The 24866-nt window shown below is 38.0% G+C and overlaps 2 protein-coding genes across 3 annotated transcripts; one reads left to right on the forward strand and one right to left on the reverse strand.

Moving 5' to 3' along the window:
- The first annotated feature begins 661 nt into the window (after positions 1-661).
- On the forward strand, positions 662-19144 carry LOC139965752 (thymus-specific serine protease-like). Of its 2 annotated transcripts, none has more exons than XM_071968436.1 (12): positions 662-881; positions 1893-1970; positions 2569-2696; positions 3793-3916; positions 6224-6353; positions 7575-7698; positions 8932-9057; positions 11692-11961; positions 13391-13508; positions 14836-15018; positions 16611-16756; positions 17209-19144. In XM_071968436.1, the coding sequence occupies exons 2-12, from the start codon at positions 1904-1906 to the stop codon at positions 17260-17262; spliced, it is 1470 nt and encodes a 489-aa protein (XP_071824537.1). In that variant the 5' UTR covers positions 662-881; positions 1893-1903; the 3' UTR covers positions 17263-19144. The 2 variants fall into 2 exon arrangements, with proteins under 2 accessions (XP_071824537.1, XP_071824536.1); XM_071968435.1 differs by having other exon boundaries at positions 697-881; positions 1888-1970.
- Positions 19145-19515: 371 nt separating this feature from the next.
- Positions 19516-23366, reverse strand: LOC139965753 (tubulin beta chain). The gene is made up of 2 exons (XM_071968437.1): positions 23207-23366; positions 19516-20965 (listed from the first exon to the last, which is right to left on the reverse strand). The coding sequence occupies exons 1-2, from the start codon at positions 23261-23263 to the stop codon at positions 19682-19684; spliced, it is 1341 nt and encodes a 446-aa protein (XP_071824538.1). The 5' UTR covers positions 23264-23366; the 3' UTR covers positions 19516-19681.
- Between the last annotated feature and the right edge of the window lie 1500 nt (positions 23367-24866).

Genomic DNA, 24866 nt, shown 5'->3' on the forward strand with positions numbered 1-24866 from the left:
ATCTGCGACTGGCAAGTATAGGAAGTGGTACCCATGCATCTGCTACACTGTATATATTTGTCTGTGCAACTGTTTGTCTGCAATCTTCATTTCCTACAAATGTTGTACATTTCTTAGTATTCTCATCTCTAAAAGGTAACAAATTATTCGGACATCGAATTTCAAAGAGGAATGGTGGCAGTAGTGAGAGGGTCTCGGAGAACTCCACATACGAACCCCCACCCCCCCCCCCCCATCAAAATGTATAACCTGTAGGTCAAAGTAGGGCACATGTCACATGAAATGCCCAACATAGAAAACCCTAGCACCGGAAAACACAGTTGGTTAGCATCATGTTTGATCTCTAGAGTAAGGCAAATGTGTCACCAAAACAGAACTAGTATTGTTCGATACAAGTGACAAACGCCTACAGTGGAAGTACGAACTTCCTTACCGATTTCGAACCTATGGGCATACAATTCAACTACAGAGAGAAAGGGAGAGGGGACCATAGCGCTTTCGAGGGCTAAGTCAGTGATCACTGAGGGGTTGACAAAGTTTCCGCCCCCACGCGGAAACGCGACATCCTTTCGCCCCCAAATTCATACAACGTTTATAGCGTGTATACGAAATTTATCACAACCCCCTCACCGGGCTAATTCCCTTGTTTTATAGGGGCAAGGGGTACGTCAGCAAGTCAACTTTGCCAAGTTTACACTCATTGACTTTGCACGTACAGTCCGTGATCACTGAGACGTTGACAGTTTACTGCTATTGCTAATATCACGGGATCATGTGATAATTGATAATAGAACGAAGTGCGCGGAGTTGCATTGGTATGCCCGATCTGGAGTTCCATTTGATTTGATTATAACCAAACTCACGCAGTCGCGGTTATTAATGTAAGTTTTTACCTAACATTCTTTACATAAAAAATTTCGCTGCAAACTGTCACCTAGGCCTAGGGCAATGTTACAAAATGCATACTTTCGTACTCTGCTCCTGGTCCTACTTCCTTGTCCTCATTGCATTTGCAGCCTATAGTCTAACTCAGTCATTATTCCTATACATGTGTAGCAAGCTTAGCTTATTTGAATATAGTCTTTTATAGGTAATAATACGTGAAACTTGACTGTGTACGAATGTGTCAGCCATTAAAATAACAGTCCTTTGATGAAGCCAGAGCTTGGAACCATTGAAACAAAAAAAAATGGTTAAATAGCAATTTATCATGTAGGCCTATCTCGCATTTGGTGTATAGGCAAAGTACAAAAGCAATAGCGCTAGAAAACTTAAATATTCAGTGAATACTTTATCTGCTATCGCCTTTCAAAATGCTATTCAAAATGGATAATAGATATATAGCAGTTTTGTACACAGAAACTATGGAATTTTGTAAGATACAAAATTCAAAGACTTGAAAACTGCTACACAAAATTCCATCCCCAGAAATTATTCCTTGGTAACGGTTAGTCAAACAAATTACAGTTGTGCACTTAAAGGCATTGAAGACTCGCCCTAAACCATGTGCAGCCATCTGAAAAAGTTAACTTTCTGTCGCTTGCAAGTGACGTTTTGTTCGTGTCGCTACAAAATGCAGACAGTAATGAAACATAATCCTTAATTGTTATCTTTAGCTGGACCTGAGATGTCCATCGCTGTATCGTTTGTATACTGTGCTGTGGGTATTGACCGCAGCTGTATGTACTGACTGTACACTAGTGTCTAATTACCGATGGTAGCAGGCTGTGTGTGTATTTTCTGGGATCGATGGTGGTGTGTAACACTTCTGTTACACCTCATTCGAAACTAGGTCAGATTACCGGCATAAGATGTTTCTTTTGCAAGATTCTTCACACCCTTTAAATGAAGTTTGTGTAAATTTCATTCTTATTATTTTCTTTTCAGATCAGGTGTAAAAGAAATGATGAATTGGACACTTTGTTTGTGTTTCTCCCTTCTCACTTTGCAGTGTGGTGTATCAGGATATGGTAAGACATTCAAATTTGGTTCTACAGATTTTACTCATGCTCTTAAATGAATTCTAGTGTGCTCTGTGTCCCATTGAAAATGCACACGTATTCAAATACAGAAGTTTGAGGTTTCACTTTCATTTCTTGTTGAAGAATATCTCCTCAAACTTCTCTCATGTATTTCTTGCATGAAATGTTACATGGAAGTACTTCCTTGGTATACCTACTTTCATGTCTTAAGTCAATCCCATTCATGATTGTGTATGATCGGAGAAAGAGTCATTCAAATTTGATATTGCATAGTAAACATGGAGAGACATAAATTTATTCATTAGTGGATTTGATAGATTAATTGATTTAAATATCATTCATTTCGCATCATTCACATAAGTCAATCCTTCAATCAACCAACAGATCAATCAGTCAAATTCAATCTGCGACTGTCAATTAATCCTCAATGAGCTAGTTTAGTATGTTACAAATCATGGTCTGCATGTCATTATCATTCTTGTTATTCCCATTATTGAAATGCAACATTGCACTATATTAACTAGAACCATTTGACCTCAAGACTAACTGACATTTTAGTAATAATTAAATGTACTTCTTTCTACAGGAGTCCTCTTTCATAAACTAAGGCAAAAGCATCTTCAAGATATGATGGAGGGTTGGTATCGAGATGATCCACCGGCTAATGTAACAACATCGTACATAGAGCAGCCATTGGACCACTTTGATCCGCTTGTGAGTGTAGCAAAGGAAAAAAGAAAATTTAACTTTTTTTAACAATAGGTTGTTTCACACTTTTCTTTTTTAAATCCTCATTTCTAAGGCATTTGCAAGCTGGCTCAGGTTGTGATGACTCACGTTAGGAAGAACATTCATACTTTGCCATTAATTAATTAGTGGTCGGGGGTTGAATTATGAGGGTCGTAATGCCCCAAAAATTGCATAAATTGTAAGTGTGTTTCACATATACTCACTGTTTCCATGTGCATCAATTTAGTTACCTCTCTTAGTTCTAGTTGGATGCAACCAACTTTTCCAAAGCAATACATAATAAACAGACAGCTGGGAATTGTATAAGCAAACTTAAAGGGTGTGAAGTCTCGCTCACAAAGAAACGTCTCATGCTGGTAATCTGACCTAGTTTCGAATGAGGTGTAACAGAAGTATTATACACCACCATCGATCCCCGAAAATACACACAGCTTGCTACCGCCGTTGGTAATTAGACACTAGGGTAGGTTACAGTCAATACATACAGCTACGGTCAATACCCACAGCACAGTATACATATAGCAGCGTGGATATCTCAGGTCTAGATAAAAGATAACAAGGTATCACATTTCATTACTGTCTGTATTTTGTAGCGACAAGAAGAAAATGTCATTTGCAAGCAATGGAAAGTTAACTTTTTCAGAGCGCGGCACGCGGTTTGGGGCGAGTCTTCAATGCCTTTAAAAGTAACAAGCAACTTATTGACTAGAATGGGAACCAGCTCGATCGACTGTGGTAATGCAATTTTTGTGCTCTATGAGAGTGAGCAGCAATAAATTGGTGGTAAACACTGGTCACCATTTCATTGCTCTCAAGGTAATACACAGCAGAAGCTTTCCACTGTTATTTTCAGTCTTAGATATAATTCTTTCCTAAAAATTTCCTGACATGTAACATAGTTCAGGTGATTTAAGTTTAGTAATGTACATAGTTTATCTGGTTTACAGCTAAAAGCGTCTCAATTAATGTTTCATGAAACTCAAAATGTTTAATCTATGGTTCCCTGATATGATCGTTTGTATTATATTCATTTATTTCATCTGGTCATTTTTACTTGTAGGTTGATAAAACATATCAGCAACGATACCATGTGATTGATGCTTATTGGCATGGAGCAGATCGAGGGCCTGTATTTCTTTACATCGGCGGTGAGGGGCCCTTAGATGCAGGTGAAGTTAATTCAGGTACGTACAGAATGTCGAGAGAAATTCAAAAGTATCATCCCCGCATACAGCGAAGATGTTCAGGAAGTTTTACCAAATAAATAATAACTTTTGGTGAAGTAGATGGACTAAATGTTATTGTTTTTTTCTCTTAGCAATTAACCTAACAGCCATATCACAATTTGAAGTAGTGCCTTAGCATCTCCATCTACTGTCTACCAAGATTTAGGGCTTCAGTTGTCCTTGCTACATAGAAGCACAGCCCATTTGTAGTTAACATTTTACTTACAGTAGAATCAAGCATAAATTTATGTGAGACGTCATTTCACTATTTAAGTATATGCAAGCATGTGTCACTACTAACGAGGTCATGTAAAGTTCATGTGTCATTTCCGTGTGACCGGAGGTGAAGGTTTAATATGTTTAGTTACTTTATTCCTAGCATTGGTTGACAGACCACCAGAAGCCGTAGTTGTTGTTGACAGAATCTATGTGTTGTTGTGCATCTATCTGCATACGTAATGTGTGTGACATGATATTATATTTGCATACAGTTGCATTTAGCTGTCCAATCAAGAGTTATTATCATTGGTTGCTATCGGCACTTCAGCCAATCAGCTGAGCGTGCGTCCATGCTGGTTAGCATGACTTCAGAGAAGTATATTTTTGTATTTGTGAGTTCTCAGTTAGTCTACGTCCTGTTTTTTCTCATATTTTTAAGTCTCTTTATTATTAAACTGTTTCAAGTTTCGTCCCATTTATTGCTCTCAAATTGGAATCCAAACACAAGAAGAACAGTATCCAATTGATCTTCTAATTGGTTTCCTGTAAAAATCTCTATATTTCGGACTAATAACCCTTGGCAGAATAATCTTGTGCAAGGCGAAGACACACTCACCTGAACCGGGTACCCGAGAGCTGTTACCCGTCGGGTATCCGGGTACCCAGAAAAAATTGGTTTACCCTCGTGTATCGCGATTTTCAAGAAATTACATATTGGATGCTATAATAAATTAATTATATTCTCCATTGACAATGTTTTCATGTTCAAATACGTAGTGTAAGATAAGGTATAAAACCTTCCTCAATAAGTTCTATTTGCTTTGGTTCCTTTCATTAACTTGTTAATAACTTCATATAATTAATATCACTACTAACATCGCACTGCCACCTCTGCTTATGTTTGCCCTCCACCTCCATTGGATCAGACAATATAAATATCCAGTTTAGCTCTTAAACAGTTTTTACTACTACTACAGTATCTATTATGCAGGCCCAGGGTTCGCATTAGCTGGGAGTTTGCGCGATTCGCGCAATTTGATCGCATTTGGAATAAACGTTGAGTAAAGAGCCACTTGCGATTATTATTTTTTAGTTATCCCGTCTATAATCCATTAGTAACATCTCGTAAACTTCCTTGTCAGTCTATCCTTCTATGAAAAAAACGAATCAATAAATAATAAATGTGAGAATTCTTTCAATTTCCTCATCAAAATCATACTTTGTGTAGGTTTTGGGTAATAAATTAGGAGCCGGGTAGTATCGCGTTGGGCAGGCACCCGGTACCTGGATACCCAGTGCAAACACTACCAAAAACCCTGCCACACTTAGATGCATATGTTATCTCAAAATGAGCATTCTATTCCTTTTTGGTTCCTTGCTTTAGCAAAAGGAATCTATGTAGTCAACTTGGTGTGTGTGTGTGTGTGTCTGAAACACTTGCTTTGGTACACTGTAACTCAACAAGGAAAAGTTGAACTTATAACTCAAACTTGGTATTTAGATCCGCCATAGTGAGAAGGTGTGCCCTATTGTTATCGGTGCTTGTAAAGGTCAGTTAGGGGCCAAAACCAAAATAATAAACAAAGCAATAACTCCCATTGACAGGGTCCGACATGTTCGTTATTAGTTATTAAGTACATGTACTGCAGTAAGGATGATTCTGTAAGTTCTTATAAACAAATCTAACAAAAGTCAACAGATTCTCAAAAGGACCAATCATTGATTTGTGATATTTATGGCAATAATATTGTTTGTGTACATTAAACCCAGATATAACAATTTTAGGATAGTGCTTAGTCCTTATAAGCATGGAACCATAGTGCCCTTGGGCTCTTGTTGTAGAAAACAATGTAGAAAATTATGCAACCATTGCGTGCACTCAAAATTTTCCATCTTGCTGAACATCTACATAGCAGTTATCAAGTTCAGAAATAACATGCTCTAACTGGTAAGCCTTTTTGAAACTGTAATTTTGCTGTTCAACTGCAAAGTCTCATAAAGCTGACAACATGTTAAACAGGATACATTTTCTTTACAAACATTCAGGTCATCACTTGGAAATGGCCAAGAAATACGGTGCGTTGATATTTGGGGTAGAGCATCGTTTCTATGGTGACAGCGTACCGAAGGGCGGTCTTACTAATGAAAATCTTGAGCACCTTAGCAGCCAACAAGCGTAAGTAACATAGCCAATTAAGTTATTTTTTAAGGAACTAGTGCCCAACTGCTTAGAGGTTGTGGCCAGGTTGTGTTTTTCCATCCAAAATTTATGTAATCGGCTCGTATTAAAGTGATTCTGTATGTTTTGAAATAGAAATAAGTAACACTGTTCATTTACAAAAATGGAACTTTGTTTAAGCTGCTTATCTAACGAACTATGAAAAGGGTTTCACCAAGGTAAGTTTGCCAAAAACGTTTCATTAATTAAGGAATTAATGATCGAAGGAACTAAAAATTTATCGGCTTAAGACAGATTTCATTCATGTATTCTGTTAATCCGTGCCTCTTGATTAAAACAAGCTAATGAGAGAACATATTGTAATGCATATTCAGTACCAATGAAGCTCTCCTTGCTCAAAGAACAGCTGATCATCGATGCGACTATAGCAGACTTGGTGACTATACGTAGTAATAAGTGTACAAAACCTAGCCTATGGTCACACACACTTGGTATCACAGACCTTGAATCATCTTCAAAATCTCTCTTTGACTAGGCCTAATAGCATAATAATATTAGAACTAGGTCCCTGACTAGGCTACATGTACTAAGACCTAGGCCCTACTAATACTAGTATTAACAGTTAGCTCAAGTTCTAACTCGCGTTTGATGAAGCTGATCGAAGGAACGCTGACTTACCATCTGTATTGTTTATATATTTCCTTTCACGAAACGTGTGTAATCACTTTAAGTAATCTTGTGATAACAAAACACAAGTTTTCTTATGAGCTTTATATGCAAAGATGGCTAGGCTGTTGTACTGCTGCCATGCCATTGTGTATAGGCCTGGGTTAAGTATTGATACTAAGTTTCAAAAGCAACAGACTTGTAAGAGGTTCTTTTATGTTGTAATAAAGACCTAAGTATTTTAGATCCTCCTGCAGCAGGAACTCGCGAAGAAGCCTACTGTAGTTGGCTTATCAAAGCCGCAAACTGACCGAAGTCAGTCTTTTTGATTCATATTTAACGTCCATGATTATGGATTGTCAATTGTCAACAACTCTGTAACTGGACGACATACATTAATCTTGGAGTGACTCGAACCGGGTACCTTGTGATTGGAAGGCACCGGCGTTAACCACTGAGCTAACACTCCTTGAATTAATAACACTCCTTGAAGCTAACACACCTAAGTTTTATGTGAAATGTAAATATCTCTTTCTTTCTTATTTTCTTTAGACTTGCAGATTTAGCCAGTTTCATCGGCTTTGCTACTAGCCAGTATCATCTTTCAGACTCGAATGTGTGGATCTCAATTGGTGGTTCATACCCTGGGTCACTGTCAGCATGGATGAGTATAAAGGTACAAAGATGTTTTATTGAATATTTTGTCAGGACGTTATGTCTTTGTATGTCACTCCAAAACACAGTTACCCAGAAAACTTGTTGGTAGATATCCTGTGGTGAGAAGCAGACTCATATTGGCGTTTACTATAGGTTTATTAAAGTCATCAAAGGTCTTAAGGAAAGCAGAGTAAACACTAGCAAGGCAGATTTTTTGTCAAATACCCTCTCCTCCATTTTGTGGAAGCTATGAGATGCTGATGGCATGTGTGTGTGTGTGAGTCGCCTTGTTTTTTAAGCACATACTCAAGAAAGTACATGGTGGAATGGCTTCACATTGAAAAGTAGATGCAACTTAATGATGACAAGAACCCTATTGAAATTGGTGGAGGTCAAAGGTCAGCAGAAGTCAAAATATTCAAAATTGTCAAAAAGTGAAGCTTGGATGAAGTTCTTACTTTGTATGTACATCCTTCATGGTGAGTACCAGACCCCTATTGAAAAATTGGTGGACTTCAGAAGTCATTTGAGGTCAACATTGGTCGAAGCTTGAAATCTTGTAAACACTATAACTCAGAAGGCGTGGCTTGCATGACGTTTGTACTGTGTATGCAAATCCGTCTTGGTAAGTACAAGAATCCTGTGGTTTTCTCTGGAGTTCAAAGGTCATTTGAGGTCAAAGTGTGAAACTTTGTTGACATGATAACTCACAAAGTACAGCTGTGATGAACTTCATACATAATGTGTAGATGTACCTTCTTGATCCTTATTGTTTTCTTTGGAGGTCAAATTTCATTTGAGGTCACAGAGATTTAAGCCTGAAAACCTTGCAGTCACAAATAGCTTCATGGGTTAAACTTTGATGAACTTCACCCTTAGTGTATGGATCCACCCTATGACCCATAGATACTATCTGTGCACAAAATCTGGCAAGGAATCACACAATCTGTTGGCTTTCTGGTTCACTTCCCTTCCTTCCATCCTTGCCCTTTCCTTTCCTTCCCCATCCTTTCCGTAGCCTTTGTCCTCCTTGCCCTCCTCTCCCTTCTTCCTCCTTTCCCCTCTCCTTTGTTTTCCTACCCTCACTTTCCTTCCCCACCCTCTCCCACACATACACCTGTAACAGTGTATTACTGTGGTAAGGGTCTAAGATAAATAAAGTTCAGTCTGAAAACAGTCAAAACAGCATCTAAATTTGTATCCCACAATAAATACCTCCAAACATAACTTCCCACGCCCTTCCCGTCTTCAGTTCCATCACTTGATCTATGGTTCCTTGGCATCATCAGCGCCTGTGAGAGCTCAAGTTGATTTCCAAGGTTATAATGATGTCGTCAATGCCAGCCTGAGCAATTCAGAGGCAGGAGGATCGGCTGAGGTAAGGAAACATCAATGAAATAAAATGTTCAATGTTTGTATCTTCTATTTCTTAACTTTGAAATGGATATTCCCTTTTGCTGCAATTTTGGGTCATGCAGAAGAAAACCTGAGTTTGATTACTAGTTACAATGCATGCAATGTACTGTGCTTCTGATTGGTGGATGCCAGTGAAGAAAGGTAAACCAGAATTTGAGACAGAATAAGGGGCTGGATACCTCAGTTACTAGAGCCTGGTGATCATTAAATCAAGTCAGGGTCTTGGCCAATATTTTGTTTGTGTCTTCTTCTAAATTATTGATAAAGAAATATTGTATGTTCAGAAAATTTTCACAGCCTGCTACCATCAAACTGTTTACTTATGAAAGTTGGCAGCTGAAAGAAATTAGTTTGGTTTATGTATAAGTTTGATGTATAACTACACTTTTTATCAGAAGCGATGTTTAATAACAATACTGGTTATTAATTGGAGAGAGCTATTGCCATTTCCTTTTCCTATACCTCTGCTTCGTTTAATTCTCAAGTTGCATTACTAAGAACTGTTATCATTATTTCAGTTTTATAATAAAATAAATCAAAGTTAAAGGGCGTGAAGACTCGCGCAAAAGGAAACGTCTAATGCCGGTAATCTGACCTAGTTTCGAATGAGGTGTAACAGAAGTGTAAGACACCACTATCGATCCCAGAAAATACGCACACAACTTGCTACCGTCGGTAATTAGACACTAGTGTACAGTCAGTACATACAGCTGCGGTCAATACCCACAGTACAGTGTACAGACAATACAGCGATGGAGATCTCAGGTCCAGCTAAAGAAAACAAGGTATCACGTTTCATTACTGAACTGTCTGCATTTTGTAGCGACACGAACAAAACGTCACTTGCAAGCAACGGAAAGTTAACTTTTTCAGATGGCCGCACGCAGTTTGGGGCAAGTCTTCAATGCCTTTAAAGGCCCTGACATGTTGATCCTAGAAGGATCTTATTCTGAGGCTAACTGAAATCAGACTGAGGTCACACTTAAAAAGAGACAGATGGACAGACAGCTAAATTGGACAACTGAACAAGGAAGTCAGCAAAGTTATTACCTTTGATTAAAGCAGCATTTTGCGTTTTGTTGCCGTTTTCCACTTTTTTGACAAGTCCATCAAGTTTTTATCTCCATATATCAATCACAAAACAGCAAACAAAGGTATTAGCCAAGTTTATTCCCTGCCAAAAGCGTTAATTGGCGAGTAATTAAGGACATTTGCAGATAATGAGAAAAGTGTCCACCGACAAATTCCACATTTTATATTAATCGCATACAGTTCCCCCAACCCACTAGTTTGAATCCAACCAATCAGAGATGCAGGTTTAGTTATGAGCCGTTGCTAAAAATGGATTCAAACGTCAAGTTGGTAACTTGGTACAACCAGCAAGCTGGACTCTAACAGCTCCCTGGTACAACTGCCATAGACAATCTACACAAATCAAGCATGGCGTTGTATTACGTATTGGCCAATGACGTTCGTAGGTTTTAAATATTCATATTATGGGCGAGGTTTATTTGGATCCCAACGGAAAATATCTTCGAGAAAAACAAAGTTGAAAGTTGTAAATTTTTCGACTCTTGATGCCACCATTTGAAGTAAGATTTGAATAGATGAGCTAGTTATGTATGTCGTTATGGCATCGTGGAATCAGTGAGGTTGAGAAAAACCATAGAAAAGAACGCAAAATGCTGCTTTAAGTACTTACTCAAGTAATTGAAAAACAATCCCCACTCCCCTCCCCTGATCCCTCGACCTTTGAGGGGGGATCAAAATTGGAGCAATTGAACAAACAAGAAATTGAATGATGAAGTGATTTATTTCAGAACAACATCAGTGAAATATATATTAAGAAAGTAATAATCATAACACAGTGATAAATCAGTTGTATTATTTTAGAAGAAAAGTGATGAATTGAAAAAGGCAAATGCTTGCAATTTTTCAGAGTATAAATGTTAGAGGGTGTGGCATTTCGATTGTAACAGGATCTTGTTCAGAGGCTAACTGAAACGAAAACCAGCTTCAGGACACAGGAAGAGAAACAGATGCACAGGACAACTAAATTGCACTCTAGAACAAAACAGACACGGCAAAGGAGAGGTGAAATGAAAGCAGGGAGGGCTGAAAGGATTAATGACTGTGGAGATAAATTCTGTAGGGTGTAAACATGGAAGCTGATTAGTAATGGAGGTGTAAAGGAAAGCATAGGAAAACCTGTGAAAGTGGAAGCTAGAGATGCAAGAGAATGTAGAAGGCAGGGGTGGGGGATTCAGGGAGAGCAAGATGTGGAATGGTAAGTCCATATCTTGGTAAGATGTTAAGTCATTTCCTTCATATTGTGATAACGTGGTTGAATTTTGCAGAGGTGTTGGATTCTCAATTAGGGGGGAGAGAGGGGGGAGGGTATGGGGGATTACTTATCAATTCAATACCTTAGAGCCATATCTGAATAGGGTGGTTAGTAAGGTTGAAAGTTTATTGTCATAAGGTACATGAATGCTTGTAACTGAAGATTGACAATCTATTGTCCTACTTGTCTCCTTGCTTGTTCATTAACAGCTATTGTCTATTTCAGTTCCATATGATTTCTCCTTCTTTCCAGTGCATTGGAAATGTAACTGCAGCATTTGCCAAAGTGGATGAACTCATCACCAGCAAACAATCGTCGCAGCTTCAAAAAGATTTCAATTTATGCCAGAACCTGACCAATAATCTAGATGCGGAGACTTTCTTGTCGACACTTCAGGATCCGTTTATGAGCTCTGTTCAATACAACAGGGGACTGGGGAATGAAAGTTGGATCGCCGGAGTTTGCAAAGAGATGATGGCTACATCTGACCCATACCAAAATTTGATCAAATTCTTCAACCATGTAAGCAAGGTTTCCTTTTTGATTCCTTGGCCAAAGGCTCAAGGAATCTATTTGATTGTGATTGCGTGTGTGGGTGCGTGTTTGTGTGTGGCTCGTAAACAGGTAACTCAACAATGGCAAGTTGGATTGAAGTCATACTTGGTACATAGATGCGCCATACTGAGTAGAAAAACCCTTTTGATTTTGGTGCTCATCTCATGAATAATAATGAGGTCACAGGGTCAAACGTAAAATCTTCAAATGCTAATAACTCTGCAACCTAAAGTCAGAATTTATTCATACTTGATATTAATGTGTTGGTAGATAGTGGGTACATCAAGTTGATATTTATTAGGGGGCGGGGCTTAAGTTTATTTTCACTAAAATAGCTTGTAAACACGGTAACTAAATTACGACAAGTTAAATTGAAGTCATACTTGGTACGTATATGCGCCATAGTGAGTAGAAGAGCCTTATTGATTTTGGTGCTCATCTCAAGAATATAAAAGTGGTCACAGGGTCAAATGTAAACGTTTCCAGAATTGAATCATACTTTGTGTGAAGGTGTTGGTAGATAGCTGGAACATAATAATGTATGTTCAATGTGATATTATGCACATTTATTAGGGGGCAGGGCTTGAGTTAATTTTTCCAAGAAATAGCTTGTAAACATGGTAAGTTAACATATTTAGTAGGTAGGTTCACAGTCAGTGAAAGAACCTTGCTGATCAATTTAATCAACAATAACGAAAGCAATTGGGATTATAATCTCAATTGGCAAGGAATCACAATATAAAGCCCACTGGCTTTCTGGTTTGTTGTTGTAATAACTGTAGAAGTGGGCGTGTCTTGTGCCGTAAAAGGGCACAATTTTGCAGTGAGTAATTGATCCGGAATCGCATTGCAAATTGCTATGCAAAATGGGCAAATTGCTACGCAAAATGGGCAAATTGCTATGCAAAATGGGCAAATTGCTATGCAAAATGGGCAAATTGCTATGCAAAATGGGCAAATTGCTATGCAAAATGGGCAAATTGCTATGCAAAATGGGCAAATTGCTATGCAAATTGGACAAATTGCTATACAAGTGCAGAGATGTGTAGCAGGTTTTGTACAGAGGAACCATAGTATTTTATGAGATGCAAACATCAAAAGCCGTCAAAAGTGCTATGCAAAATTTTAATACTAATTAAATTATGCACTGTTGTTTGATGTTTTTTCGAACCTTGATAAATTCTCTTAATTTGCAGAACAAATACCATCACTTACTTTTTTTGGTCTAGCTCTGCAAAACGTCATGGTTGATATACCTAAGCATAGCCTAGTTTAAATATCACATTGATAATGTGCTTGCAGTTTTGGAAAAACAAAATCAAACAGGTATGATTTTAAGTACTACTTTATAAAGCATCTTTCTACATCAACCTCTTCAATGCCTTATATATCTTAGGTGCAGATCTCACTGAACCTTGGATGCATGGATGTTTCTTACGAGACATACCGTAAGGAACTCGAACAAAACCCAATTAAAGCGTGGATTTATCAGACATGCACCCAGTTTGGATACTGTAAGTTTGCTGGAAGGTTTAATTTATAAGACCATTAACCGGGAACAATCTCAAAACTGAAGTTGGCAATGCTTTTGTCTAATGCCATTGGTGGGGTGGGATGTGGGTGATTAAGTAGGGAAGAATGGAGGGATTCGAGAATTGGAACAAACATCTCATGTTGGTAAACTTACTTTATAGACTATTGGGGATTTATGCTGTAAAAATTAGCATGGAGGAAAGACAGTTTGTGCAACAACCACAAAATTGATTCTTAAACTCCTGTCACATGCATATTGTCCCTTGTTTCACGCACTGACGAATATAAATATCATTTTATTTTGTTTTACATAGTGACGAATGTTTTTAAAACATTTATATGCCCTTAAAAATTGTTCTACATCCTTTAAATTTGAAACGGCTATAAAATATAATTTGTTGTCTGTAACATAAAATTAGGATACTGCTTGAAAGGTATTATTTGTGATCAAACATTCAGTTGCAAAGCAGTGAATTGATTTGGATCGTGATAGATAACTTTCTAACATTCGTCAGTACGCGAAACAAGGGACGATATATGTGAGACCCTTTTTTAAATCTCTGTGCGTTTTGCTGATTATGTGCTTATTAAGGTGAGGGTGGTCACCACAAATCTGGAACCATGACAAAGAATATAGTCTAAAAGTAAATTTACATTTGACTAATATGAGAGTGGATCTAATTCTCAGTATCCTGGTGAAGTTTAATAATCTATATTCTGTTGCTGTTTTGAGGTAGCACATTTGAAGTTAACATGTTTTGCACCAAGAATGAACTTAACGAAATTCAAGGGTGGAAATATGAAAGAAAATAATGTTGTACTACTTTCTAGTATTCTGCTCCAAAATTTGGATGCGTTTTTTTAATGTGATTAATCTACAGCATTTGTAGTTTTATTGGTAACTTCTCATTCTCTTAAGGTAAACTTTCAATCCAAGGTCAAAAACAATAGAAAGAAGGATAAATCAAAACCAAACTATTTGTCAATATGAATCTGGTGCAAACTGTCACAGTTTCAATGATCATATTTTGAAAAAGTTGAAAATTCTACCTAAATCATTTTTGATGTTACCTGGTTTCTTTATCATCAACATTATCAAGCTATGCTAGCTGATAATTCTGTTAGGTGCCTCTCATAGTAAAGGTGGTTAATAGACCTGTAACAAATCTATTTCAATAATTCCTTTTTCCTTTCGAATACAATGTCCCCCCCCCCCCCCCCAAATGATCTGGAGCCTACGTAAGTTTCTTTATGTATTTTTCTATGGTCTTTCATCTGAATTTCCATCACTGGCTGAATTTATTACAGACCAGACCTGTGAGGTTGGATCTCAGTGTCCATTCAGTCATGGGTTGGACCTCACACGTGACTTGACTTTCTGTAAAGATGCTTTCGGTGTTTCTGAGAAGTCTGTCTTCCAACAAGCTAACTTTACAAACGATTACTATGGCAGTGACAAGCCTAAAGGAGGGCGAATTCTCTTCATTAATGGTGAGAACTAGCAATGTTATCTTATTTACATTTAAGTCAGAGACTGGAGGAAAGGGAGGTGGAAATTCACTCATCAGTATGCTAAAAGAAATGCTATCTTTATGATATGCATGAATGACCTTCCACTGATCCTCCACCCCTCTCACTGTAATGGGTCATTCTACTGCTTGGAATAACATATTTAGAAAAAGAACATCTGCAAGTGTTACATGTTTTTTTTTTTTTTTTTAGAGGACTTTATACTTGAAGGGTCTCATGAATCTTTGGCATTGTTCACATTAAATATCTTCTTTACAAGTAGTTGCCCAATATACCCCTCAAGAAACTTACCTTCCTTCTCTCATTTTGCATGTTTCCCACTATATCTATCTGTATGTTGTTGACCTTCCCAGCAGAATTATGATGAACAAGCATCTACAAATTTGCATTTTTTTTTGGCCTGCTTGAAAGAGATCATAAGGAGAAATTGCAATCATGGTTAGGCAGTGAGGAATGTGCACTACACATTTTTTTTATGAACACCATTGTGCATAACTTAGGGTGCTTTTACACTAGATCCCGATCAGATCCTCTGATGTAATCATATGATTATCTCTCCATGGCAGGCGCGTAGCCAAGGGGGGGGGGCGAAGGGGGCAGCCGCCCCCCCTTGAGCATATTTAAAAAAAAAAGTTTTAATGTTTTTATGATAACGCTAGTATTTTCAAAAGAGAAAATGCTAAGATGCAACTTACAAGGCCTGGGAAGTGCCATTTCATTTTTCCAGATCTGAGAGGCATTTTCAGCCAAATTTTTCTTGTACGCTTCGCGCCAACCATGGTGGTGCTATGCTTACATAGTTTGCAATGCCGAAACTACAACTTCGCCCCTCCCTTGGCATATTCCTGGCTATGCGCCTGCTCCATGGGGTAAACTTATGCATATTGATCAGGACACATTTACACTTGAGTAGTACTCTGATCCTCCCCGATATTCACCGGATGTTAGTAAAAAACAAATTGAAAATGTGTCATGCGCAGCCGCGGATGGCATAGTACGTACACTCCAAAACTTTTGTTGTCATGGTGTACAGACTTAAGGGTGACAATAATAATAAAATAATAATAATAATAACAGAGATTTATAATGCGCACATATCCACCCTACAGGGTGCTCAAGGCGCAAAAATACTAGGCTATGCACGGTCCACACGCTCAATCTATGTAGAAATTAGCACATACAGGACATACAGGACTGGAATTTCAATGAGGTCACCGAATATCTTGGGTCACATTTGATGAGTGAGTGTTTACATTGCAAAATTGATCTCTAAGTCCGGATCAGATCCTGGTCACTGCCAGCATTAAAATAGGAGGATCAGATCCAGATCTGAACTCCGTTTACACTACAGCAGTGATCTCAACGTCAGGATCAGATCCTGACGTCGAGATCCGATCCGGATCTAGTGTAAAAACACCATTACAAGACACATTTTGAGGACAGTAATAGGTTTTTAAAGTGAGAATATTTTCTTTCTCAGGCCAATTCCTTCTGCTTGAGATTTGAGTAGCTCATATTACATGATGATGATGTTTTCTTTTTCATTCATCTAGGGTCCATTGACCCCTGGCATTCCTTGAGTGTCCTCGAGTCACTTGGAGAGAATGAGACTGCAATTTTCATTGATGGAACCTCTCATTGCCAAGATATGGGTGGACATGGAGAAGACATGCCACCAGCTCTGGGACCTGCATTGGATGTGAGTACATTGATCAATGTAGTTAACGCAATCTTTGATGTGTGTCTAGTTCAGGAAAAGAAAGTTAGTATAGTTGTTATTGATGGGTGGAATGCATTTACTCTCAGCATACCACATTCAATCAATTTCACTTATCTTCTACTTGTTTTCATCCTTTCTTGAAAATTCCTCATGTATAAAAGTGAAATTGAATTCTGCTGGTATCAACCAGTTATTGGAGAGGGGGAGGGGGTGGATATTATAGAAATCTGCACCTGGTTGGGTGACACACACACAAATAAATATAGTGCTTAATTAAATTAGTTTCAATTTAAACTTTTTGTCGCATATAATGCCCATTTTTTTTTTTTTTTTTTAATGTCTTATTTTCTTGCACTCTCTCTGTGGAGAAATTAAGTTCAAATGTATTCAACATTGAACTTTTAGGGTTTTTTTCCCCCTGTCTCTCCCAGAAAATAGAGTTGACTGTGGGAAACTGGATTGCTGAAGCCCTCCAAAAGAAGTAAGGCTGGACATTAGTATTCCTGACGGACATTTTGAACCAACTAAAATATGCAATTCTTTGTCTTTATTTTTCTATCTTTTGAAATTTGTAGATGGCTTTCTATTCTTTTATGATGTATCACATATATCCCGCTATCATGCTACATTCCTTTTTTAAACAGTACTAGAAAAAGAAAGAGATTAAATGTTAAGTGTCAATCAATTATGGATAATGATCACAATATTGCACTATTAGATTTGATATATATAGATAGTGTAAAATCAAGTTTGAATGATAATCACTGATTAATTAATTAATGCTGAAATGTTAGATTTCATATAGGTTAGTGTAGGTTTTGATTCTTATCTACTTGCATCTTCCTGTGTAGCAACAATTCAATGTATACAATGTTATGTTACTTGTCACCTCTGCAATAATGTAAGCTACAGTATGTAAAAGGAATTGTCCGGCTAAACTTAGCCCTGTAGAACACAATGACATTAGCATATTTATATTTTTTTGGTAACAAGAAATGCACCTTTTCTACATTCCTAAAGCAGATAAATACATATGTTTCTCTTAATAGTTTAGGGGGAAAAAGTCTAAATCAAACTTTGCCAGGAGATTTGCACATAAAATCAGGAGACTGGGATAACCTTAAAAAGCTGGAGATTTGCGATACAAACTGGGAATAGTTGTCAAGTCTGCACATTTCTTGGTTTCACTTGACATGTGAGTGTCCAGGTTAATATGCAAATCTTTACAACTGTCCAGAGTTACAGGTAGTTGCCCCAAAGTTGTAATACAGTTGTTGCAAGAAGTAGTTCTTTCTTCCAATAAAATATGATAACCCTGTGTATGCGGTACAAGTTAGGGAGCATTTAGAAGATGACCTCTGCTGGTTGATTCCTTAAGGTCTAACATTGAGGATAAATGGCTGCAATTTTGTGGAACTTCATCTGTTGTATTGCTTCTATGATCATGTTTCATGAACTTGAAAAGTTGATGTGGAAAGACTTTCAAGAATGAAATATTGTGGCTTAAATGTTTTGCTGCATATAGGTTTACAGTTAATATGACTTGCTTCACCTGTGTTCCAATGTGAAATGACTCAATTTAGTAAAAGTTCCTTCCCATAGAGTGACTCAGATGGAACAAAAAGTGGCATGGCAACTTAATTCATTGGTGAAAGTGCAGTTTGCTAGCATAAGTGAATGGACTTTTATCAAGGCTCTTGTCAGGTTAAAGTAGGAAGAGTTAATTCACTAAATAAATTAGTTCAATTTCAATCACCAATCATGTTACAGACAAATCTTCTCATTTGATATTTACCATCAAAGATGAAAAGGATCTTGCTATGTGAATGACTTCCTTTGTGTGTTCATTGGGGTGGGATCTTTGAAGGTCAATACTAACAGGTAACATCTGTACAATAATTGTGGAGGACAACTTGCTATTTGATGTCAAGATTGATATACAGATAAGAAATCTGTTTCTGTATAGGTAATTCTCTGTAATTATACCTTCTTATAGTTGACTTCACTAGTCTTCACAGCCAAAAAATTGGGCACAAGTAAATGATAATTTTGTTCATGCTCATTAGCTAGAACATTTCCAAGTCTAAGCCAAATGTAACTTGAACTTTTAAGGTTTGGAATCAGTGGTGTGGTTTAAATTTCATCCGAAACGTTGCATTGTAGAATAGTGTATTATTTGTATGTTACATGTCCTTAATCACTTCTCAATCACAAATTGAGGTAATCACCCAAGCTGTATGCACAGAGTGACATGATTCAACAATGTTTATTATGTTTACTCCTCACAGTACTATTTTCATGCATAGTACTTTGAGATTGTTTGTATAAATTTTGTGGATTATCTTAATCAAACAGCAAATCCTTGTATTTTTCTTTCAGTGTTTGTGTTTTGCTCTATAAAGACCCCATGTCTAACCCCACTATGCACATGGAGCAAATCACCAATAAAAGGGAAACTTCTGACTGATGGAACCAAAAACGTGAATTCATATCAAGATCATGCCATTTGCAGATGGGTGAACTTCATTAGATTCCATACCAGTTTCTTGTAATGTGAACTTCTGAAAGTTACTGCAATTATGTTGTGCATGGCTCTTAAAAACTCCCTTATTAAACATTGCCGTCAAGGAAAGTAGATTATTTGGTTACAAGTTACAGTAGTAAGAAGTCAAATTCATTTACATTATGGTGGCATGAAAACATCATAGGACACTAGTATCAGACGATATCAAACACAGTTTTTCATTGTAGGTGTGTTTTATTCTCACAAATGTGTTATTGCAAAGATGTCTGTTAGTTGGTGTATCAAAATGAAAGCACTGGTATTTCAAACAAGCATATCATATTTTAAATGTACAAGACAATGAAAGTTTTAAGTATCAAATTTTGTAAAATTTTGGAGATTTAAGCAGCCTCATCTTCTTCCTCCTCCTCTTCAAACTCTCCCTCCTCCTCTGCTGTTGCATCCTGGTATTGTTGGTATTCAGACACCAAGTCATTCATGTTGCTCTCAGCTTCAGTGAATTCCATTTCGTCCATGCCTTCACCGGTGTACCAATGTAAGAAAGCCTTACGACGGAACATAGCGGTGAACTGCTCTGAGATACGCTTGAACAACTCTTGAATGGCTGTGCTGTTGCCAATAAATGTAGCCGACATCTTGAGTCCACGTGGTGGAATGTCGCATACGGCGGTCTTGACATTGTTGGGGATCCATTCGACAAAGTAGCTGCTGTTCTTGTTCTGAACATTTAACATCTGCTCATCAACTTCCTTCATGGACATACGACCACGGAACACTGCTGCAACAGTCAAGTAGCGACCATGACGAGGATCACAGGCTGCCATCATGTTCTTGGCGTCAAACATTTGTTGTGTCAGCTCTGGAACAGTGAGGGCCCGGTATTGTTGGCTACCACGACTGGTCAGAGGAGCAAACCCTGGCATGAAGAAGTGGAGACGGGGAAATGGTACCATGTTGACAGCAAGCTTTCTAAGATCAGCGTTCAACTGTCCAGGGAATCTCAGACAGGTAGTGACACCACTCATAGTAGCTGAGACAAGATGGTTGAGGTCACCATATGTTGGTGTGGTGAGTTTTAGGGTACGGAAGCAGATGTCATAGAGAGCTTCATTGTCAATACAATAGGTTTCATCTGTATTTTCAACGAGTTGGTGAACAGAAAGTGTGGCATTGTATGGCTCTACAACTGTGTCTGATACTTTAGGTGATGGTACAACACTGAAGGTGTTCATGATACGGTCTGGATACTCTTCTCTGATCTTGCTAATGAGGAGTGTACCCATACCTGATCCAGTGCCTCCTCCCAGTGAGTGTGTAAGCTGGAATCCCTGAAGACAATCACAACTCTCTGCTTCTTTCCTAACAACATCCAAAACAGAATCAACTAGTTCAGCACCCTCTGTGTAATGTCCCTTTGCCCAGTTGTTACCTGCTCCACTCTGTCCAAATACAAAATTGTCTGGTCTGAAAATTTGACCAAATGGTCCAGACCTTACAGAGTCCATGGTGCCTGGCTCCAGATCAACCAGGACAGCCCGAGGTACATACTTCCCTCCTGTGGCTTCATTGTAGTAAACATTGATCCTCTCCAGTTGAAGATCAGAGTCACCGTGGTAGGTACCAGTGGGGTCAATGCCATGTTCATCAGAGATGACCTCCCAAAACTGTAAAGAATAGAAGGAAGAAAAGTAAGCCTCCAAAAGCTCCCAAAAGTAAGCTCCCAAAACAGAAGAATGAAAAACGGAAATTGGCGTTAAAAATTGATTGGAAATGTAAAACAAATTTAAGGACAATTATTATGTGCAATCGATATGAATAACAAATAGTTCTGATGGTCAAACCATTCCATTTACAAAGATTATAATGAAAGGAACTTTTGAACTCAGTGCTCTATTTGACCGGTATTCTAAGTGCGGTTGATATTGTTGTTAGGGTTGCCAACATTTTGAGGGAAGCTTAAGAAAGGAAAATTGGGGCCACCAACAAAAATGTTTGAATATTAGGGCTCTCATTTGTATTCAAATAATTATCAAACTATAATGATTCCTTGCATAACATCAATAGTTTCTCTCCTCTTGCATTTTCATAAACATAATAAAACATCTCTCTGTGCAACACATTTGGTCCAAAATTTGCGGAGTTTACTGCTGCCCCAACTTAAGTTGAATAACTAGTCAGCTATGGACTGATGAAAAGGTCATGATAAGTGAACCAAGTTAATTTGTCCTTTTGGGAAAATTAAATTTAGAAAGTATTTAGTAAAATGATAAGACAAATGTCAACTGATGGAAAATGATACTGGCTGATGCCATTACAAGTTACTAAATCAAGCCAAAGAATAATTTATTTGTATTTTGCATACTAGCAACTCCTACATAGGCATTGTGTTTTCAGGATACTGATAGACCAGGACTTGAAATTATCAGTCTGTATCACTAGTGAATCTGAAATTGAAGCAAACAGTTGTGATGTCATAGCTGAGTTCCAAACTGACAGCAAAAACTTTTCTCCTTGTTAATGTTTACTTGTTTATCATTTGGCCCCTTGGATTGGATTCCAACTTCGCTTTAGGCTAATGTTAGGGCATGTGAAGTTGTCAAAATTCCAATAGCTTTAAAGGTGGTCAGTGTAGGCCCCAAATTATAGCACGCTGTAATTGCTAGAAGTTTTCAACTTTCCTGGAGGTCTTTACTCTCCAATTTGATGTCAGACAATTTTTATGGAACACACAAGATGACTGAATGTTCCAGTGAGGAAAATTTCCTCAAAGGTTGTAATAAAAACAGTTTAAGAATTTGGACCAAAGGTGACCATATTTGAAATTCTAGCATATTTGGGGCCAACAACATACCTTTAAATGTTAGGCCTAACCTAGATAAAGGCCTAATACTAGTGTCCTGAGTGAGCCATATTGTTAACACATCTCAATTTTAAAGAAGAATGTTGACTGTAGCCTACCTTACATTTTAAAAAGAAAATATAAAACAAATTTGTAACTTGGTCCCTAGGCTTTGACATCAGGCTTGTTTCCTTCAAGTTCACTAGGGTTAGGCTTTGCCTACAAGTACAAGTTACAACTAAGTTATTCTAACTTAAGTAGCCTACAAGAACTACGTTAGGCTAACCCTAGCCTACCGCAACTTAGACGAAAGTCACATCTTTAAACTAACGAGTAACGGTAAGGTACGTTGGGTACGAAAGCTTACGATACATTGTGCTATTACTAGAAATACACAGTAGTACAGTAGGAACTGGGATGACGACCTTGACCCCGATGACCGTTATTCGTTATGCTACTACTACTAGTATAGTCAGTATTGCGAAGTTCGGCATACTGCGAGGTTCGGACACCCTAAGAAATACACGATTTCACCATGAAAATCTACAGGAAGAGTCAAATTTCACCAAAATGTACGAAGCTACAGTTATTTTCTCTCCAAAATGACCCGCGTGCAAGAAATTACTTACATATTTGTCAATAAAATGACGAAGATCTATGAAGTCTGTTATAATTACTGAAAGAGCAACTGCGCCACCAATTTTTTCACCAGCGCCACACTGTGGGTTGCGTGTCCGAACTTCACAATACTCTAGCAAAGAAATACCAGTTCCACAATCACGAAGAATCTTCTTGGAAAACAACGTGAAAACAGTTTGCAGGAAAGAAAGTTTGGCCGTGTATCGTACTATAACAAAATTCTCCCACCTTATGAAGTATATTTTCAAATGATTTATACCAGATGATTAGTTTTGGGGTGTTTTAAGTCTTAAGTGTCCGAACTTCGAAGTCACCATGCTACTACTAGGACCAGTGAGCCTAACCTTACAAGTTACAACAAGTCTCGTCGGAGTAAGATGAATGACAGAATAGGGTTGAAACTATCGATAATTACGTAAACATTTACCTTGGCACCAATTTGGTTGCCGCATTGGCCTGCTTGGATATGGACGATTTCACGCATTTTGTGGGCTTGGAAACCAAATTTTGCTCGTAGGCTTTCAAATGGAACTGAACTCCGTTGCAGCAGTGTTCTGTATAACGCGTAACGGTTGAATTTAGCATTGGGTTGAAGCCGCGCAGACAACCGGCCTAGCGTGTTTCAAATTATTTGCAACTAGTCGCGCGAAAGTATTCTTACGCGTAACTATGCTAATGAGGGATCTATTTTAAAGGGTTTTTATCAATCGGTTTACTATTTAAGACAAATATCTGACCATTCTTGCTTTTATATCAGGAAAACAGAGTCCTACCACAAACTACTTTAAATGAAAAGCATACAAGGAGACTGCAAAGTACTTATCACTTTTGTAGTAAAGTGGTTCGTTCCTATCCTCTTATGGAAATCTCATGATATGTGATCCGTCTGCGCGCGTTTGCCCTTCAGCGTGTTAGAAATCTAGTCAGCCGCGCCTATAGCGAGCTGAAGTGACATGTTGCGCCTTTCGCAAAATCGTTGCCCAGAGCCATATATGTATGGAACGCCGAAACGGCATTGTGTTATGTTGTTTACTTCTATGCTGTCTGTTATCATGTTGTTGTCTCGCTTGATGTTGTTCTCTCCTTTTATGTTGTTGTCTCCTTCAGTGTTGTTGTCTCCTACATGTTGACGTCTCATTTGGACAACAACATTGAAGGAGACAACAACACTGAAGGAGACAACAACATAAAAAGAGACAACAACATGATAAATGGCAGCTAAAAGTAAACAACATATTACGTTTCCCTTTCGGCGTTCCATATGTATGTCTATGTCACAGAAATGTGGTCTAAATACTGCTCTGTCGTTGGCTAGCGTTAGCAAACGTACCGCACCATTGATCATGCGTTCTGAGAACAAGTTCAGCCTGTTGAGGTGTCCACAAAAACACATAGGTTGCCATATTGTTGTTAGCTGAGAGACTATTCTTAAAGCCCGTAAATTAATGAATTCTTGCAAAATATCATTTAACTCTCTTAGATGTCTGATACCAGATAGCCTTTAAAACTCTATCCCACAGTGTGGTACAAAGGACATTCCCAACATCTGATACGAGATTCTTCACTAACATGCTTACTTGGAGAATCAGGAGGAAGAGGCGGGGTATATAGTTGTCGCCCCGACACCTTCCCCGTGGCATTGCATAATCATTTACCTGAATCGTTTCCATCAGCAAACAACGATTTTTTTTTTGCCCGTAGTACCTGAAAGTTTTGTGAAAATCCTTGCAGTATGGAAACTTGAAAAATGAAACGTTCAAAAGTCTGTGGTTCAAGTAGAATTTTTGTCAAAATAATCACAATATGAAGGGCAAAAGTCGAATTACAAAAGTCGAATATTTTAAGACAAAATCTTCTGATTTTCGAGATAGTTTAGTTTAGTTTAGTAGGGGTAAAAAAAGGATCAGGAGGGACACTCAAGTCCCAATCAAGGACCCTATATAGGAGAGGGGAAAAAACTGAAGACACAAACACTCACACTCTTAAAAAGTTGGGTAAAAATATTGACCAACTTTCAACCAACACTGGGTACATATGTAACCGCTCAAAAAATGGGCAAAGTTTGCCCAACAGCAGTTGGGTAATGC

The sequence above is a fragment of the Apostichopus japonicus genome, chromosome 3, assembly GCF_037975245.1.
Source record: "Apostichopus japonicus isolate 1M-3 chromosome 3, ASM3797524v1, whole genome shotgun sequence".
NCBI classification, from domain to species: Eukaryota; Metazoa; Echinodermata; class Holothuroidea; order Aspidochirotida; family Stichopodidae; genus Apostichopus; species Apostichopus japonicus.

Bases quoted from the DNA above. Each gene is read 5' to 3' on its own strand.
- LOC139965752 (XM_071968436.1), top strand. From the start codon at position 1,904: ATGATGAATTGGACACTTTGTTTGTGTTTCTCCCTTCTCACTTTGCAG. The intron at 9,058-11,691 runs GTAAGGAAACAT...CCTTCTTTCCAG, and splicing joins AGGCAGGAGGATCGGCTGAG to TGCATTGGAAATGTAACTGC. The intron at 16,757-17,208 runs GTGAGTACATTG...TGTCTCTCCCAG, and splicing joins CTCTGGGACCTGCATTGGAT to AAAATAGAGTTGACTGTGGG.
- LOC139965753 (XM_071968437.1), bottom strand. From the start codon at position 23,263: ATGCGTGAAATCGTCCATATCCAAGCAGGCCAATGCGGCAACCAAATT. The intron at 20,966-23,206 runs GTAAATGTTTAC...TATTCTTTACAG, and splicing joins GCAACCAAATTGGTGCCAAG to TTTTGGGAGGTCATCTCTGA.